Here is a 19,555-nt window from a genome sequence, read left to right as displayed (position 1 = left end):
GTGAACACACAAATTTGCTTCCAGCTGTTCATCCAAAGCTGACTGATCACTCCATTACACCTGAGAGTCAAACTAAACTCAGCAAAAAAGTAAACGTCCCCTCACTGTCAACTGCATTTATATTCAGCAAACTTACCATGTGTAAATATTTGTATGAACACAACAAGATTCAACAACTGAGACATAAACTGAACAAGTTCCACAGAAATGGACAAGGGGGGAAGGTCAAAATCAAAATTTACAGTCAGTATCTGGTGTGGCCACCAGCTGCATTAAGTACTGCAGCGCATCTCCTCCTCATGGACTGCAGCAGATTTTCCAGTTATTGCTGTGAGATGTTACCCCACTCTTCCACCAAGGCACCTGCAAGTTCCCGGACAGTTCTGGGGGGAATGGCCCTAGCCCTCACCGTCCGATTCAACAGGTCCCAGACGTGCTCAATGGGATTGAGATACGGTCTCTTCGCTGGCCATGGCAGAGCACTGACATTCCTGTCTTGCAGGAAATCACGCACAGAACGAGCAGTATGGCTGGTGGCATTGTCATGCTGGAGGGTCATGTCAGGATGAGCCTGCAAGAAAGGTACCACATGAGGGAGGAGGATGTCTTCCCTGTAACGCACAGCGTTGAGATTGACCTCAATGACAACAAGCTCAGTCCGATGATGCTGTGACACAATGCCCCAGACCATGACGGACCCCCCACCTCCAAATCAAATCAAATCAAATTGTATTTGTCACATACACATGGTTAGCAGATGTTAATGCGAGTGTAGCGAAATGCTTGTGCTTCTAGTTCCGACAATGCAGTAATAACCAACAAGTAATCTAACTAACAATTCCAAAACTACTGTCTTGTACACAGTGTAAGGGGATAAAGAATATGTACATAAGGATATATGAATGAGTGATGGTACAGAGCAGCATAGGCAAGATACAGTAGATGGTATCGAGTACAGTATGTACAAATGAGATGAGTATGTAAACAAAGTGGCATAGTTTAAAGTGGCTAGTGATACATGTATTACATAAGGATACAGTCGATGATATAGAGTACAGTATATACGTATGCATATGAGATGAATAATGTAGGGTAAGTAACATTATATAAGGTAGCATTGTTTAAAGTGGCTAGTGATATATTTACATCATTTCCCATCAATTCCCATTATTAAAGTGGCTGGAGTTGAGTCAGTGTCAGTGTGTTGGCAGCAGCCACTCAATGTTAGTGGTGGCTGTTTAACAGTCTGATGGCCTTGAGATAGAAGCTGTTTTTCAGTCTCTCGGTCCCAGCTTTGATGCACCTGTACTGACCTCGCCTTCTGGATGATAGCGGGGTGAACAGGCAGTGGCTCGGGTGGTTGATGTCCTTGATGATCTTTATGGCCTTCCTGTGACATCGGGTGGTGTAGGTGTCCTGGAGGGCAGGTAGTTTGCCCCCGGTGATGCGTTGTGCAGACCTCACCACCCTCTGGAGAGCCTTACGGTTGAGGGCGGAGCAGTTGCCGTACCAGGCGGTGATACAGCCCGCCAGGATGCTCTCGATTGTGCATCTGTAGAAGTTTGTGAGTGCTTTTGGTGACAAGCCGAATTTCTTCAGCCTCCTGAGGTTGAAGAGGCGCTGCTGCGCCTTCTTCACAATGCTGTCTGTGTGAGTGGACCAATTCAGTTTGTCTGTGATGTGTATGCCGAGGAACTTAAAACTTGCTACCCTCTCCACTACTGTTCCATCGATGTGGATAGGGGGGTGTTCCCTCTGCTGTTTCCTGAAGTCCACAATCATCTCCTTAGTTTTGTTGACGTTGAGTGTGAGGTTATTTTCCTGACACCACACTCCGAGGGCCCTCCTTCCATGATAAACGCGAATCCGACCATCACCCCTGGTTAGACAAAACAGTGACTCGTCAGTGAAGAGCATTTTTTGCCAGTCCTGTCTGGTCCAGCGACAGTGGGTTTGTGCCCATAGGTGACATTGTTGCCAGTGATGTCTGCCTTCCAACAGGCCTACAAGCCCTCAGTCCAGCCTCTCTCATACTATTGCGGACAGTCTGAGCACTGATGGCGGGATTGTGCGTTCCTGGTGTAACTCGGGCAGTTGTTGTTGACATCCTGTACCTGTCCCATAAGTGTGCTGTTCGGATGTACCAATCCTGTGCAGGTGTAGTTACACGTGGTCTGTCACTGCGAGGATGATCAGCTGTCCATTTTGTAGCGCTGTCTTAGGCGCCTCACAGTACGGACATTGCAATTTATTGCCCTGGCCACATCTGCAGTCCTCATGCATCCTTGCAGCATCCCTAAGGCATGTTCACGCAGAAGAGCAGGACCCCAGGGCACCTTTATTTTTTTGTTTTTCCGAGTTAGTACAAAGGCCTCTTTAGTGTCCTAAGTTTTCATAACTGTGACCTTAAATGCATACCGTCTGTAAACTGTTAGTGTCTTAACTAACGTTCCACAGGTGCATGTTCATTAACCTCTAGTAACTCCCCATCCCGGGTCCGGGAGCGTAATCATCGACTGACACTAATTAGCATAACGCAACGGACATCAGTTTCCCTAGAAAATATTCCTATTCATGAAAATCACAAGTTAAATATATTGAGACACAGCTTAGCCTTTTGTCACCCTGTCATCTCAGATTTTCAAAATATGCTTTACAGCCAAAGCTAGACAAGCATTTGTGTAAGTTTATTGATAGCCTAGCATAGCATTTTGTCCAGCTAGCAGCAGGTAACTTGGTCACGGAAATCAGAAAAGCAATCAAATTAAATTGTTTACCTTTGATGAGCTTCGGATGTTTTCACTCACGAGACTCCCAGTTAGATAGACTGTCACACCCTGACCATAGTTTGCTTTGTATGTTTCTATGTTTTGTTTGGTCAGGGTGTGATCTGAGTGGGCATTCTATGTTGGATGTCTACTTTGTCTGTTTCTGTGTTTGGGCCTGATATAGTTCTCAATCAGAGGCAGGTGTTAGTCATTGTCTCTGATTGGGAACCATATTTAGGTACCCTGTTTTGTGTTGGGTTTTGTGGGTGGTTGTTTCCTGTCTTTGTGTTTGTTGCACCAGATAGGGCTGTTTCGGTTTTGCCACGGTTATTGTTTTGTATTATGTTCATGTTGAGTTTTCCTATATTAAAAACATGAACTATAACCACGCTGCATTTTGGTCCGCCTCTCCTTCCCAGGAGGAAAGCCGTTACATAGTCAATGTTCCTTTTTTCCAAAAATATTATTTTTCTAGGTGAAATAGCTCCGTTTGTTCTTCACGTTTGGCTGAGAAATTGCCCGGAAATTGCAGTCACAAAAACGTCGAAAAATATTCCAAATTAGCTCCATAATATTGACAGAAACATGGCAAACGTTGTTTATAATCAATCCTCAAGGTGTTTTTCAAATATCTATTGGATAATGTATCCACCGGGACAATTCGTTTTTCAGTAGAGAATCACTCTGGGAGCCATCAGGTGACCAGTTGCGCAATGTAGCTGCTTACAGGTATTCTTCAACATAAATGCGTAAAACTACGTCACAATGCTGTAGACACTTTGGGGAATACGGAAAAAAAGTAATCTGGTTGATAGCCCATTCACTGCTCAATGGGTACGCATTGGAACGCAGAGCTTTCAAAAGATGAGTCACTTCCGGATTGGATCTTTCTCAGGCTTTCGCCTGCAATATCAGTTCTGTTATACTCACAGACAATATCTTTACAGTTTGGGAGACTTTAGAGTGTTTTCTATCCTAAGCTGTTAATTATATGCATATTCTAGCATGTTGTCCTGACAAAATATCCTGTTTACTACGGGAACGTTATTTTTCCAAAACTGAAAATACTGCCCCCTAGTCACACAAGGTTAATTGTTTATGGTTCATTGAACAAGCATGGGAAACAGTGCTTAACGCCTTTACAATGATGATCTGTGGTTATTTGGATTTTTACGAAATATCTTTGAAAGACACGGTCCTGAAAAAGGGACGCTTCTTTTTTTTTGCTGAGTTTCCAACTCAGTCAAACCTGATAATGACTATCTCACATGCTGAGCATGTCTAACTTCACAACTAAATGAACAGACTTTTACAGATGTAATTTACTCAGTCACTCAGCCTGCTCCATTACTCTCCTCCCTCTCCTACACCTGTCCAGCTGTCATTGGTCTGGCCTGGCTGCCTCAGCCTATGCCACAGCCTTTGTCAAACTGACTGGATACCTCCACCTCTTTCTCTGTCCTTGTTGCCTCTGCCAGGCTGGCTGCTGGAGAAAAGCAGTTTTGGACCAAGGAGACCACTGGGTGCAGAGGGGTCATTGGCCCTGTGACAAGTGCCGTGCTCCCGTGACCGTGGGGAACATTGTGCCACACAGTAAGAGGGAGGCCACGGCTCTCACTCAAGGTGTCATAATTTCCCCAAATGACTTGTCCACCATGGCAGTAGGTACGGCCCTACATTTCCAACGAAGGCTGGTCACTTACTCACCTAAATTCTGCCTTCTCTTCCTTCAAGAAAAGTGTTCAGCACATTCTCTTCTCCTTCTCAGTGTTCTCTGACATTAGGTATTCAGTCCTGTCTTTCTGCAGTCTCTGACATTACATTTTCAGTTCTGTGTCTGCTCCTATCAGCATTCTCTGGCTTTAAGTTGTCAGATTCGCAGCTCTCACAAAACAAATACATGCTAAACCAGTTATAATTGTACACGATGCCGATACCAAAGCATAAAGATACTATTGTAAAAGTGTCTATGAAATTGTATATAAATCAGAATTAAACAGTAGCCTTCTTAGACTCAACAACTCTGAAGCAACCATCAGTAGACACAAATAATAATTAAAATCAGAGATAGCCCAAGAAAAAATATTAGATATTGTTAAAACACAGTGCACAGAGAAAAGCACCAGGAATGGATGGCTTTCCCATAGAATTGTATTCAACATTTTGGGACAAAGTAGCCCCCCTATTGACACAAATGACAACACACGTCACTTAATTAAGTACTTCCTAATTCAATGTTGCAAACCATTATTTAAGTTGTATTAAAACCAGGAAAAACTGGAGAGTCCCCTGCTGATTATAGACCCATTAGTTTAATAAATTGTGACAAAATAATAACAAATCTTGTAAGCAATAGAATGGGCAAAAATATTAGCAGACTTTATACATATCAATATAACAGGGTTTATAATAAATAAACACTAAGAAACAAATACAACCATGTTTCAATTTAATACAATACGCAAAAAAAAACAAGATACAGATGTATCAATAATGGCTGTTGATGCGAAAAGGCTTTTGATCATCTTGAATGACCTTTTCTATTCAAAACTTTGGAAGCTTTCAACTATCTAGCTGAAATAATACAGTTAATAAAAATATTGTATAAATATCCTAAAGCAAAAATGTACACAAATAATACATAATCTAATGAAATTGCTTTAGAAAGGGGCACAAGACAGGGATGTCCTCTCTCTCCCCTCCTGTTTGCACTGGCAATTGATCCAATTGCACAAAGAATTAGACAGGCCTCAAATGTAACATTATTGGTAAACTTTAATATAAAATAAACGTATTTGCTCGCAGATGATCTCCTGATATGCCTAACCAATACTTAAAACTCAATTTCCCCTTTGCTAAAAATCTTTTCATAATAATCTAAAATCTCAGGTTCTAAAATTAATGAGGAAAACACTGAGAAAATGGCAATAGGAAAAAAGAATAACTCACGATTTACAGAAATCCTTTAAGTGTACCATGAAAAATATGAAATACTTAGGATGCTTAATAAGTCATAACAAATATTTAAGGATCACTTTATTCCATTACTCAACAATATGAAAGCTGATTTAATGAAATATAGTAATCTTCCCATAAATCTTACAGGAAGAATAAACCTCTTTAGAATGGCATGGCTGCCAAAGTCTTTGTATTTATTTTCAGTAATACCAATTAGCCATTCGAAGACATTCTTTAAAAAAAGGTATACTGGGTCATAAGCATTTATATGGGCAAATACAATTACTAGAATAAAAAGGAAAGTTTTACATCTTCCTATATCTGAGGGTGGTTTTATTTAACCTTCCAGATTTGGAATTGTATCTACTCAATACCCGAGGCTTATACTTTTACAACATAAAGTTGAATGCACTAAAGAGGAACAATGGGTACATACTGAAGATGTGCAGAGAGCATATCCAACTGACAATCTCTTAAAAAATATATCAATTATTGGAACCAAGATTTAAAAAGAACTGGAGAGAAAATTGGAGCATAACTAACATTGTTACAGTTAATGAACATGTACTCTTAATCCAGTATAAACTCATTTACAATTTATTATACAAGAGACAGAGTTCCCAAATTCTACAGCACAATGGCAGAGTCATGACTCATACGTAAAATGAATAATGACGCAATAATTCATGCTTTTTAGGAGTTCTATAAAGTTTGGAAATTGTGGGAGGAGCTATAAAGTTGGCTATCAGAAGTATTACAATATAAACTTACTTTTAATCTATCTGTCTGCATACATTTGTGAGTTTTAATCTTTCTGTCTGGACACTTTTGTGAGTTGCGCAAGACGTGAAAAGCAGTGCTGGTTTCCTTTTGTTCCTGTATTGAATACAGATTGCCACATCTACAATTTGATCGATTACTAACGTTTAAAAATACCTAACGTTGTATTACAAAAGTAGTTTGACATATTTTGGCAAAGTTTATAGGCAACTTTTGAAATATTTTGTAGTGACTTAGGTTTTTGTAAGCAGTTTTTTTTCTGGATCAAACACGCTTTATAAATGGACATTTTCGATATATATGGACGGAATTAATCGAAAAAAAGGACCAATTGTGATGTTTATGGGACATATTGGAGTGCCAACAAAAGAAGCTCGTCAAAGGTAATGCATGTTTTATATTTTATTTCAGGGTTTTGTGTAGCGCCTGCTATGCTAGCTCCTTTGTTTACTGCTGGTGCAGATGGGTGCAGGCTATCAGATAATAGCTTCTTATGCTTTCGCCAAAAAGCATTTTTAAAATCTGACATGTTGGCTGGATTCACAACAAGTGTAGCTTTAACTTCTTGGATATAGGGGGCGCTATTTTAATTTTGCGATGAAAAACGTTCCCGTTTTAAACAAGATATTTTGTCACAAAGATGCTCGACTATGCATATAATTGACAGCTTTGGAAAGAAAACACTCTGACGTTTCCAAAACTGCTAAGATATTGTATGTGAGTGCCACAGAACTGATGTTACAGAAAAAACCCAGGTAAAAATCCAATCAGGAAGTGCCGCATTTTTTGAAACCGCCTCATGGCAATGACTCCTTATATGGCTATGAAGGAGCTAGGAGTCAGCCTACGTTTTCCACGTTTTCCCCAAGGTGTCTGCAGCATTGTGACGTATTTGTAGGCATATCATTGGAAGATTGACCATAAGAGACTACATCTACCAGGTGGTCGCTTGGTGTCCTCCGTCGCAATTATTGTGTAATCTCCAGCTGCAGTATTTTTCCGTTTTCTTCTGATGAGAAGGCAACTGCCACCACTGATAGATTATCGAATAGATATGTGAAAAACACCTTGAGGATTGATTCTAAACAACGTTTGCCATGTTTCTGTCGATATTATGGAGCTAATTTGGAAAAAAGTTTTGCGTTGTAAGTGACTGCATTTTCCGGTGTTTTTCTTAGACAAACGTGATGAACAAAACGGAGCTATTTCGTCTACACAAATAAACTTTTTGGAAAAAATGAACATTTGCTATCTAACTAAGAGTCTCGTCATTGAAAACATCCGAAGTTCTTCAAAGATAAATTATTTTATTTAAATGCTTTTCTTGTTTTTGTGAAAACGTTGCCTGCTGAATGCTAGGCTTAATGCTATGCTAGGCTATCAATACTCTTACACAAATGCTTGTGTAGCTTTGGTTGAAAAGCATATTTTGAAAATCTGAGATGACAGTGTTGTTAACAAAAGGCTAAGCTTGTGTTTGAATATATTTATTTCATTACATTTGCGATTTTCATGAATAGGAAACATTGCGTTATGGTAATGAGCTTGAGGCTATGATTACGCTCCCGGATACGGGATTGCTCGACGCAAGAGGTTAATTGAGTATCTTACATGTGTGATTTAATGAAAGTTAGAATTTTATAGCATTTTATTTGAATCTGGCGCTCTGCATTTCCCCTGGAAATTAGCCCGTTGAGACGCTAGCGTCTCCCCTATCCATAAGAGGTTTTAACATAGAAATTCAGGGAACATCAGAAGGTGGCGGGAAATGAACTATATTCTGGTAACGGTGGTACTTAATGAATAGGATGTCAGCTTGGTTGTCATCTGAGACATTCTCATTAATGAATGACATAAACTCTACAGTGGAAAGTCTACACATCAGAGTTATCGGATTCACATGGAATTGTTGTTCAATTTAAATGTTTGAATATGAAATTATTTGTGATGGGATGAAATGTGATTTTAGCTTCTAAAATGTGAGATGTGGGTTTTCATAAGATAGGGCTGCTCAATCAGTGGCCCGCCCTGTGAAGGGACATGGGCTATAAAACCTTTCAAACACGCCCCCTCTCCCTTCCTATATAAGCCCTTGACGACAATAGAACTTCCTGTTCCGGGGAGGTAGGACGACGGTCCTATTTTAGAATGGTTCAGATAATAACTACAGAACGAAGACAACATCAGCGTGAGCTTTGGTTGCGAATGTTATGAACCTTGAACTCTTACTCACTACAGAAGTGATACCTCCTAGCCGTTGAGTTAGCAACCGCAGCTGCAAACGCAGGTTAGGAAGGAACAGACAGAGTATCCCGTCTACCACACAACAACATTACTACATCTAATTTACCACCAGAGACATTCTTTAAAGGACAAAGGACTCGGTTTGGCAACACGGCCTTCCATCTACCACCAACCTACTGAAGCGCAGCTCAGAGTAAATATTTATTGCATTTTCCTTTTCCAAATGGGCGGTAATTTAGAATGCATAAGGTACTGTATTTACGATAGCACAGCTTCTTCCCTTTGTTCCTCAGTCTTCCCGCTCTTTCACTCAACCCAGCCCTTTTCTTTTGTGTAAAAAGCTGTCATATTTGTTCCGCCCGCCAGGGACGTTTTCCTTTATGAAGTCATTTGTAATCAAGTTATGATTAATTGTGTGTAAGTGCAATTCTGTGTGATTAGTTAGGTATTTAGTAAATAAATAATTAAACCCAATTTTGTATTGCTGATTCAACTTGTTAGCCAGGGTTCGTGCAGATAAAATAATTTACGACTTTCAGATTAAACTGAATTAAGGTGACAATTGATATTGACTGCTATTGATGTAAAATATTACTCTTTAAGAGTTTATTCGGAAGATAACAGCTCTATAAATATTATTTTGTGGTGCCCGACTCTCTAGTTAATTACATTTACATGATTAGCTCAATCAGGTGATATTAATTATGGAGAAATTATTTTATAGAATAACATGTCAAATCACTAAATCCGGCATAGCCAAAGACACAACATAATTGGAGTCCCCTGATAGGAATCTAAAATATAATGAGGCTTTCATTTTGATTCAGCCTGTATAAAATTTAAAAACAAATTACATAATATACCAAGTTATTGTATACATTTTTGGAGTGGTAGACAAGCATTATTGTGTGTGTGTGTGCTGAAGATTCCCCCGCCTCCGTATTGTTCGCTGACGTAGTCAGTGGGTAATGTAAGCGAATACATTTCTGTATGAGGGATGATAAAGCTAATTATAGAAATCTGAGAAATAGAGCGTTTGACCAAACGCAGGGCTATTTCTGCCTGGCACGTTTCAGACGCGGGTAGGCTCGGTCATTATTAATTTCTCGAGCGAGGACAAAGGGCCAGCCGATTGAAATTCAGGAGATAAGCTTGACCAGCGTTATATATCTCTGTCTCTCTCGCGAGTAGACCAAGACGCATTTCGTTGTTGCCGTGTGTTCCGGTTAAAACATCGTCAAAAAACGCCGAAAAGGGTTTGAACATAATACGTTATAAGTAAAACCTTTCCCTTGCCAAGGGAATCCTATGTGCTGCATTTTCAGGCACAAAGGAGGGTTTCGCTTGCTAACAAGGGAAAACACTTTTTCGTTCCTTGTGGCACGTTGAAATTGCTCCGCCTTGCGGAAAGGAAGTCCCGTTCCGTTTGATTTCAGCGTGTGAAATCATTGACCGCTGGCGTGTGCCCTAATATATTAGTTCATGAAGAATTATTCAGGTCACACTCAAGTCATTACTTATGATATCCAGACGGATATCAATGTCTTATCCAATTGAACTACTAAGTGTAAATCTGGCAATTTATCTTCTGAAATAGATATTTTAAATAATATCCGAATTGATGAGATTTCAAAATATGACCATGTAAACTTTTTCCAAACTAACCTAGATGAAGTGACTTCTCAGGTTAATTAAAGTTTAATTCCCAAATAGCCTATACAGGTCTGATTTATAATTAAATTGATAAATCAGTAACATTTGGTTTTTGCAAAACCATTCAGTAATCCAGTACTGATTGAAGCCCCGCCCCAGCGCGAATCCCATGTGGTTTTGGCCTTAGGGAGAAGTGCACCAGTGTTGAATGTTTCCAACATTTGATTTACTGTTTACACTTATGATATCCAATCAATGGAGATTGTATGGATTATCGTCTCATTCAATTTAACAAGTTAAATTGTTGAACATACCTTGTTCTTCCAATCAAATGAGACACTTTTAAACTTCTCATATTAACCTAGATGAAGGAACTTCTCAGGTTAATTAAAGTTTAATACCCAGATAGCCTACCCAGGTTGGATTAATCATTGGCATTGATTAATTAATTCAATTTGCTTTTGCAAATTCATTCACGTCCAACTTCCACCATACTGGTACGGTACTAATGGTTCGTCAACATCTATAAATAGATTAAACTTGTCTTTGCAGCTTCCAATGAATTCCAAACCCAAACTTTGAAAAGAATAGGAACATTTTTCCTCTAAATTGTTCTAATAATGTGCAAGCTATCAAAGGAGGTGGTCACCACTCCTCCGCTAATTAGTGAACCTCCACCTATAAAAGGATTGATCTCTGACCTCAGCAGCGATATCAACCCTAATTATGCCATTAGCGAAAAAACAGCAGAAATTGCAAACACTCTCCAAAATCAACCATCAAACACAGGCTTTGTGACGGTTCTCCCCACTTTTGCACTGATGTATCGCCATAAAAATGTGGCATCGGTCCAAAACCACAGTGCACAGCTGAAGCACGTGCCAGACATGGCTAACATGAGGGGACAGGTGGAGAGAACTGAGCAACTATTGACAAAAGCAGGAAATGAAAACATTCTGCTAGTCGAGGAACTGCGTTTGAAATCTTAACAATTAAAACTAATTGTTAATACTTATGACGATGAACGAGCACAAACTCTTCAACAAAACCGTTGTCTCCAGGAACAACTCGATTTAGCCAAAACTAAATACGATGTAGTCCACTCCAAACTTGATCAATCTGTTGAGTTATCTACAAATAGGAGCGTGCAATTTGATAACATGCAGGCAGTTTTGTTGAACGTTACTCAAAGTAACACGGTTCTACTCAAAATTCTGCAGACCAAAGACAATAAATTGATGAACGCAATGACTGAGTTGGATGACAAATCAGCAGAACTCATTGAAGTCGCTGACCAAATGAATGATAAGAGAACTCGGGTGATGAAGATGGAAATCCTGATTTCTAAGCAAGCCGGAAGAAATCTCATCACTGAATCTCTCGCTCCGTACTCAAGACCTCTATCTGCAAACCATGACCGATAAGTTTGAGACCGAAAGGAGCAAGTGCGACACTCACGTGTCCAAAATCAGTACTCTAAGAGCTCAAGTGGACTCTGCAATGCAGCAGAATACCACCCTTAGGTACCATCTGGAGGAAATCCAGAATGGTCATACTCTTCAGAATGACTACCCATCCAAGCAACCGGAGCCCTGTACTCAAAGGAGTGAAGACGATAGGTTTCAGACATTGCCTCCATCATGTGTCCCTCAGTCTTCTCCTCTCGGACATTCGGCACTCTGTAATATGGCGCCTCTTGGCCAACAAAGCCAAAGCTTGGCTTCTCCTCTTGGCCTTTTGGCCCCACTTTCCCCACAGGATGAAGCCAACCCTCTCCGCCCGCTTGACGCAGAATACCTTGACAAACTCGTGAAGAATTTCCCCACATTGGACCCCGTTCCAGGTCAGCCAAACGATACTGAGACGTTCTTAGCTGACATAGAGGACGCGTTGGATGGCTTCCCGAACGCTACGGGTTCTGACAGGGTTTACCTGTTGAAGCGAACGTTGAATAGACACGTGACAAGGTTCATTCGCCGACAATAGCAACATGTGCTAAATGACTACGCTAAACTTGCCACAGCTTTGAAATTAGAATTCAGTGGTTCTGTGACTGCTCTAGACTGCGCTAGAGGAGATCTGCATGGAGGAATGAGCCAAAATACCAGCAACAGTGTGTGAAAACCTTGTGAAGACTTACAGAAAACGTTTGACCTCTGTCATTGCCAACAAAGGGTATATAACAAAGTATTGAGATAAACTTTTGTTATTGACCAAATACTTATTTTCCACCATAATTTGCAAATAAATTCATTAAAAATCCTACAATGTGATTTTCTGGATTTTTTCATCATTTTGTCTGTCATAGTTGAAGTGTACCTATGATGAAAATTACAGGCCTCTCTCATCTTTTTAAGTGGGAGAACTTGCACAATTGGTGGCTGACTCAATACTTTTTTGCCCCACTGTATATTTGGCCTTGAAGTGGGAAATCCTACGCTTCTTTTCAGGGCTGGGTTTTATATGAATGTTACCACCAACAAGCACGGAATTGTATATTATTCAGAAACAGCTGTAAAGTTCTTCCTCTTCACGTTCACAACTGAGCTGAGCCAAACAGCCTTTCATCCACTTGGCCACCTGAGCCATGGACCAAATTAAAATAGTTTTTCACCTGAAAATAATCATAATCCGTTGGATAATTTGTACATTTTTACTTATTTTCGAACTAGTCTGTATTAAACATATATAGATCTGACCATTTTATAAATGCTATAAATAAATGCATGACATGATTGCATTTTTTGCCCGGCTCTTTTGTGACAGAAACAAAACGTTTGGAGAGCATAGTGCCACACTGTGTGAATTGGAGTGGTACATGGTGTGAATTTTCAACCACCCCAACTGCTTTAGAGGGAGGAAAGCAGACAGAGAGGCTTTGAACAAAGGACAAGTGAGGTTTTTGATTTCTTGGATGGCAATTTTCTGGAATAGAAAACGTGTGTGAAATGCAGAGAGAAATTCCAATGTCACACACAGTGTGTTTGCGTATCACTTTTATGTAGAAACAATGATATTTTCAGTGCTTTGTTGAAATACATCCTTATTAAAACGCTAAGACAGAATTTTTTAAATGGCCCATCGTGCTTCAAATAACTTGGGCAGGGGAGCGCAAAACAAAAAGGAAACATTAATTTGTGTAAAATGTGCCACTTATCTTTTGTGCCAGACCTACTTGTCTAATCAAACAGAGTGGGGTCTTAGCTGTCCCTTTAAGACCACACATTCAGATTCTTAAGGAGATACCCAAGCCCAATATTTAACAAGCAATCAATTAAAGTCAATGAACTCCATTTTAAGACTGTTCATTAAAACAGCTAAGAACAAACGGTCAACTCTTTCAAGCAGTGTCATGAACTATGAAAAGCAGAAAAGGTTATTCGATTTACCGTCACACCTAATGTGTGCTTTAGCCTAGGGGTTTTCAAACTCTTCTTTCCCAGGCAAACCGGCGACACAGGGACCCCCATCATATGATAGCAAAAAATAAGTTGCATCTTGTCTTAGCATCAGGTGAATGATAATGGTATACTTAATCAAAATGAATAGATTTGGTAGACAGTTTCATTATTTTGACCTCCCCACAGTTCATTGGAAGAGGAAGTGTAGAAATGTATCTTGGCGGCGGAGAGAATATGTTTCTGTTGTAAACGTAATAATTCTACACAGTTTGGCATTGAGCTGAGAGACAACTTGGAAGTTTTCTGCAACTCTATGCACTGTATATACTGTAGTTCCATATCTTTTTTTAATGCTTTCTATCTGGCTTTGGTCATTTAAGTAGACACTGAGACACAGAGACATGAACATGGTATCAATGATGGTATTCTGTTGTAGCTAGCGGTGTTCATAAAAATAATATTTTTAAGTATTTTTTGAAATTGTATGAATTAATTGCGGACCCCCTGCAGTATCTCGCTGTGAACCAAACTTTGAAAATCCCTGCCTTAGCCTACGGACTAAGTCAATATTTTGTTAGAGCTTAAACAAAATATTCACAATTATTCACAATATTAGTCTTTCCGCCTCACCACGGTAATTAAGTTATGCAATACCCTGTGCAAGTGACGTGTTCCTACATCATACTTCCCTGTTAATTTCCCTGCTCTTTTGAATGGTCTTAATGATTATATCCTCAAATTCATGAAAAGTGTGGTCATATAAGATATGAATTCTACTTCTGCCAGAGGCCTTTCATTAAGTTTTTGCACTGAAGACCATTGCGCTATGTTTTTGCCCATTGAAGACCATTCAAAAAGCTTACAAAATTAAAAAACTACAAGGTTACTTTCCACATCAAAGAACTGAATTCCATTAACTGAAAAATGTATCTATTGACATTTGATTTAATTTGCACAGAGAAAGAGAAAGATATGAAGGGGGGATAGAGAGAGACCGTAAGAGAGAGTCAGACAGTGAAAGAGAGAGGGAGAGAGAAAGTGTTTGTGAAAGTGGATTGCGTAAGAGAGAGAGAGGTGTGTGGGGACCTAAAATAATTTTCCCTCAAAGGTTATTTAACTTGGCCATTTGCAGTGAGATGGTTTGCCAAGATAATTGTCGCCGGGGTGACTAAACTCCCCACTGAAGTCATTTTTGGCGACCCATTTCAGCGAGAGTTGAGGACTGAAAATAGAATGAAATAGACTCATTGAGGGCCATTTCAGTCAAATTGGATGAAAGGTGCGGTGCACAAAGGTTGCCTCTGCGTGTAAAGCTCCAGCAGATGAAAATTAGCATACTGATCATATTCTAGAGAGATAACTAATTACCATTGCAGTGTTTCAGCTTTGCATTTAAAACTTGGATTGTGTCTCCAATGCCATGGGCCCTGGTCAAAAGTAGTGCACTAAATAAGGAATAAGGTGCCATTGGGAATGCAATCTTGTTCATGAAGTGAACAACTGTTTTAAAAAGGTCGGCAAATAAGCAGTAATGAAAGCGAGGACTTTCAGGGCGAGAAATAGATGGCAGGGCATGAGTATTCCTGTTAGTCAAAAATTATTTATATTCAAGTTCTTAACCCTATTGGCTAGCTAAGAAGGCTGCAAATAAACTAATTGGGTTACATTAGGAAATAACTCAGTTGTCGAACCTCATCACACAGGTAAGACAGGCAATATCAATCTCAACTAAAATATTATTAAGAAATCACATTTCCAGCAATAGGCCTACCACACACCGGTTCTGAACAGTGGATTGAGCATGCCTATGGTTGGTGTGATCCCAGTGTCATGAACATATTAAAAATATTGCAAATGGAAGAATACAGTCTTTATGTAAAAAAATGCATTGTAGCCCCTAATGAACACCTCACAGATGTATGTGTGAACACTGAAGCTCTCCCCTCACCTGATAGGAGTTGGGCCAGAAGGTACTGATGGCCAGCTCGGTCTTGACCCAGCCCTCGGTCACCGAGCCGGAGGCGTTCCACACAGGGTTTCCCTGGGCGCCGCCGTTCACCTTAATGTAGACATTGAGTGCCCCGGGACTGGAGCCTTCGCGGCTGGATAGAGAGTAGTGGAAGTCGATGCAGTGGGTGTCATTCTCCTTCAGGGTAGGCAGGAGCAGGTGGGCCTTCTGTCCAGACGCCCGGCCGGAGCCGTTCACCACCATAAAAGAACCTATCAGGGACGAGAAAGAACCAAGACGTGAGCTGAGACGAGGAGGAGTATTTGCTGCCTAGAACAGACCGATTTGTTGTCTACCAGACCTGGGTTCAAATATTATTTGTATTCTTTCAAATACTTGAGCTGCACTTGACAGAGTGCAGCTCAAAGTGAAAGCCCCACCCCTCTGGCACTATAGGCAGGCTCAATCAAACGCTCAAAAGTATTTGAAAGAAAACACATACTATTTTAACTCACTATTTGAACCCAGACCCATGAAGTATGAGGAATGTCTGAGGAACAACTACTGCTACAGTGAACTATTGTACTTGTACTGTAAAATATTATTGAAATCTGCAGGGAGAGAAGAAAGAGAAAGCAAGAGAGCAGAGATAAAAAGTAGTGTAAAATGGGTGAGATTCAGACAGGAAGAGGGATGAATAGGTGTGAGAAGACGTGCTGCTGGAATAACAAAGAATATATCGGGGTGATATATTCTCAAGGATGTTGCTTTGATAACTGAACATCAAGCAAGGCAAATGTCCACCCTGGCAATATTCTGGCTTGTGTGCCTTACAATATATCCACTACTCTGATGTAAAACAACATACACCCACATACATACCGAGCGTATGTGGTTTTATTGCTTGACTCACATTTGGCAGTAGGCTATTCTACAGTGGGCAAAAAGTGCTGGGAGAGTTCTGGCATAAGGCATGTGGCCTGAATCATAAAGACGTTTCTTCCAGAGTGTGACAATTAGACGACAGGATGAGTTATTACAAAAATGGTCTCCGGACACTTTGAAATCATAATCGCTGTAGACCAACTCGGGAGACCATTCCATGAAAGGAATTATGTAATTTATCTTGAATACTTGACCCAGATGATTACCTGATTCTAACTGATACACTTATCAAGGGTCGCCCCTTGGCTTCCATTCAAATCCAGGCTGTATCACAACAGGCCTTGATTTGGGCTCCCATAGGTTTGAGCAGAATTGGCCCAGCGTCATCCGGGTTTGGTCAGTGTAGGCCGTCATTGTAAATAAGAACTTGTTCTCAACTGACTTGCCTAGTTAAAGAAAGGTACAAAATATATATAATAATTACTAGAACATTAGCACATTAGCAGCAAGGGCAGCTCCCCTTGAAACCATAATGAATTCCCTGACACAAATGAGAACTTAAATGTGTCAGTGGAGAGTAAATGACAGGGTTGAAATAATGACAACCTCTTCCTAGGCAAATTTTGTCAGAAACCTTTTAACTCGCCAATGATAAATGGCGTCTCCTAATGTGGCTAGGGCCATAGGATGGCATGCGGAATCAGACGATTCATCACCAAAATTATCTGAAGCACATCAATGGGTTATGCACAGAGGAGATACAGTATCAATCATCCCAACCTTGGGTCCGGAATCTAGGCTGATAAAATGTCTTATTCGCCTCAGCCACCGCCGTTTTACATCAGCACTCTTGCCAACCCCATCTTGCCAACACACTGACTCACACACACATGCACACAAATATACTCACAGATTCACACACACCGGCTCAAGTGTACACACACATACAGTACGTCCATGTTCATATATTTGATTATTTCTTATTGCTGTTGCATTGTCGTGAAAGGAACCTGCAAGTAAACATTTCATTGGACGCTGTATACCATGTGTATCCCGTATATACAACTAATAAAACTTTAAAATTGAAACACAAAAACTCACACAAACACAAACGTGCACACACACAGAACACAGCCTCCCTCCAGCATCAACACACAGCCAATGTGATGAATGTAAACCAGGGCACCTTTTAACCTCTAGAAGTGTCTACCTGAAATACTGGGGTGTTAAATGTCATCACAAGTTTCACATGGTAAAATAACTATGGGATCATATGGAGAGAATTTCAAAATGAACATGAGAGACATGAAAATCTATGAAAGTGACATATTTTGTTGACATGAAAATGTTAGCAAACCATGACCAGAGGAAAACAAGTTTCAGGGATCTGAACATTGTTTAAAATACATTTTATGGAATTTTCATGGAAATTGGATTTAATATAATGATTTGAACTTTTGGACTGCACAGTGAGCTCCAAAAGTATTGGGACAGTGATAACTGTTGTTGTTTTGGCTCTGTTACTCCAGCACTTTAAATTTGAAATGATACAATGACTATGAGGTTAAAGTGCAGACTGTCAGCTTTAATTTGAGGGTATTTTCATCCATATCAGGTCAACCGTTTCACTTTATTGTAAATAAGAATATCATATATTTCTAATAGTAGGTTTTAGGCCCACCTACTCCCATACACACGGATATAAGTGCAATAAAGTACATATTCATTCCCCAGGTGTGCTGTTAAAACTGTGGAGAAATGGGCAGAGTAAAAATAAAAGGCCTATCGGTCACGGGGTATTCAGATCAATAGTAATATGGGCAGCCATTAAGCCAATCAATCGGTGAGTAAAAAGAGCGAAATCGCTCCTGACCAGCTCCACACTGGCTATGCAAGGGGAGAGGCCCTCAAGCAACTACAGTACCAACCACCACCAGCTCAGAAATATCGTACCAAACATCATGCCTGTTTTAAACAGCTTCTTTCTCAATGTCCATGCTCCTTTTGCTGCAATATAAAAACAAGGAATAAGAATTGGCGATGGTAAGACAATAGCCATAGGTGGGCCGAATGGCAATCATGTTCTCTAACTGTCACTATCCCCAAAAAGTTTTAGTGTTTGTTTGTAGCAGGGATTTACCACCCCCTTCTGTACTGGCGGATGCTGTTGATACAATTTCAGAGTACTTAGAACCTTTAACCTGGTTTGGTTTACCGCAGCCTCTGATAATTTGAAGAATATTTGACTCAAATTTGGCTTTCATAGAGTCAACGGACTCTATGAAAGCCAAGTTTATTCACCCCAAAGGATCGAACAACTGAAATGACAAAAACACATTTCTAATAGTGGTAATATTTAGACCCCAATTTGGGTAGAGTCTCCTCCTTCTCGCTAAACTAATCTCCAAACCTACACAGATTAATGTAAGAAACCCATCAAACTTCTCTCTAATTTTTACAAATAGCCCCCACAAGTACTTAATCGAGTGGTGTTTTGGTGTCACTTTCCTAATGCATGTATTAGAGATACAAAACAGAAAAACATTGATCCTCATTAATTAGGATTTTTATTCATTTTGATTCTCCACAGGAGTCGTCCCTTCAGGATATGATTTCCTCTATAAGCTGCATGCCTGACCCTGAATTGGCTCTAGATAATTGTATATCTCTGGCAGACAAACACACCATAGAGTTAAAAATATAACTAATCCGTGGTTCTCTGTAAAACTTTCCGATCTCATTATGGTGAGAAATCAGGCCTGGACCAAGGCTAGAAAAACTGATTCGGTAAATGATTGGCAGCTTTTAGGCAATCGAGAAATAGATGCACTTCCTCAATTAAGATAGCTAAATCAAGCTACATTCTATCTCAGACTCTGCTGAACCGTCTATATTTTGGAAAACAGTAAATGCACTGA

General features: G+C 40.0%; 1 protein-coding gene across 1 annotated transcript in view; it reads right to left on the bottom strand.

Moving 5' to 3' along the window:
• Nucleotides 1-19,555, bottom strand: part of LOC110527653 (receptor-type tyrosine-protein phosphatase T) — a 511,724-nt gene that overhangs the window by 347,420 nt on the left and 144,749 nt on the right. Inside the window, exon 3 of the mRNA XM_021609068.2 lies at nt 15,753-16,024. Coding sequence (XP_021464743.2) covers nt 15,753-16,024 — 272 coding nt within the window. The remainder of the gene's footprint in view (nt 1-15,752; nt 16,025-19,555) is intronic.

This window comes from Oncorhynchus mykiss, chromosome 7 (genome assembly GCF_013265735.2).
Source record: "Oncorhynchus mykiss isolate Arlee chromosome 7, USDA_OmykA_1.1, whole genome shotgun sequence".
Classification (NCBI taxonomy): Eukaryota; Metazoa; Chordata; class Actinopteri; order Salmoniformes; family Salmonidae; genus Oncorhynchus; species Oncorhynchus mykiss.
This window is presented reverse-complemented; position numbering and strand designations above follow the sequence as displayed.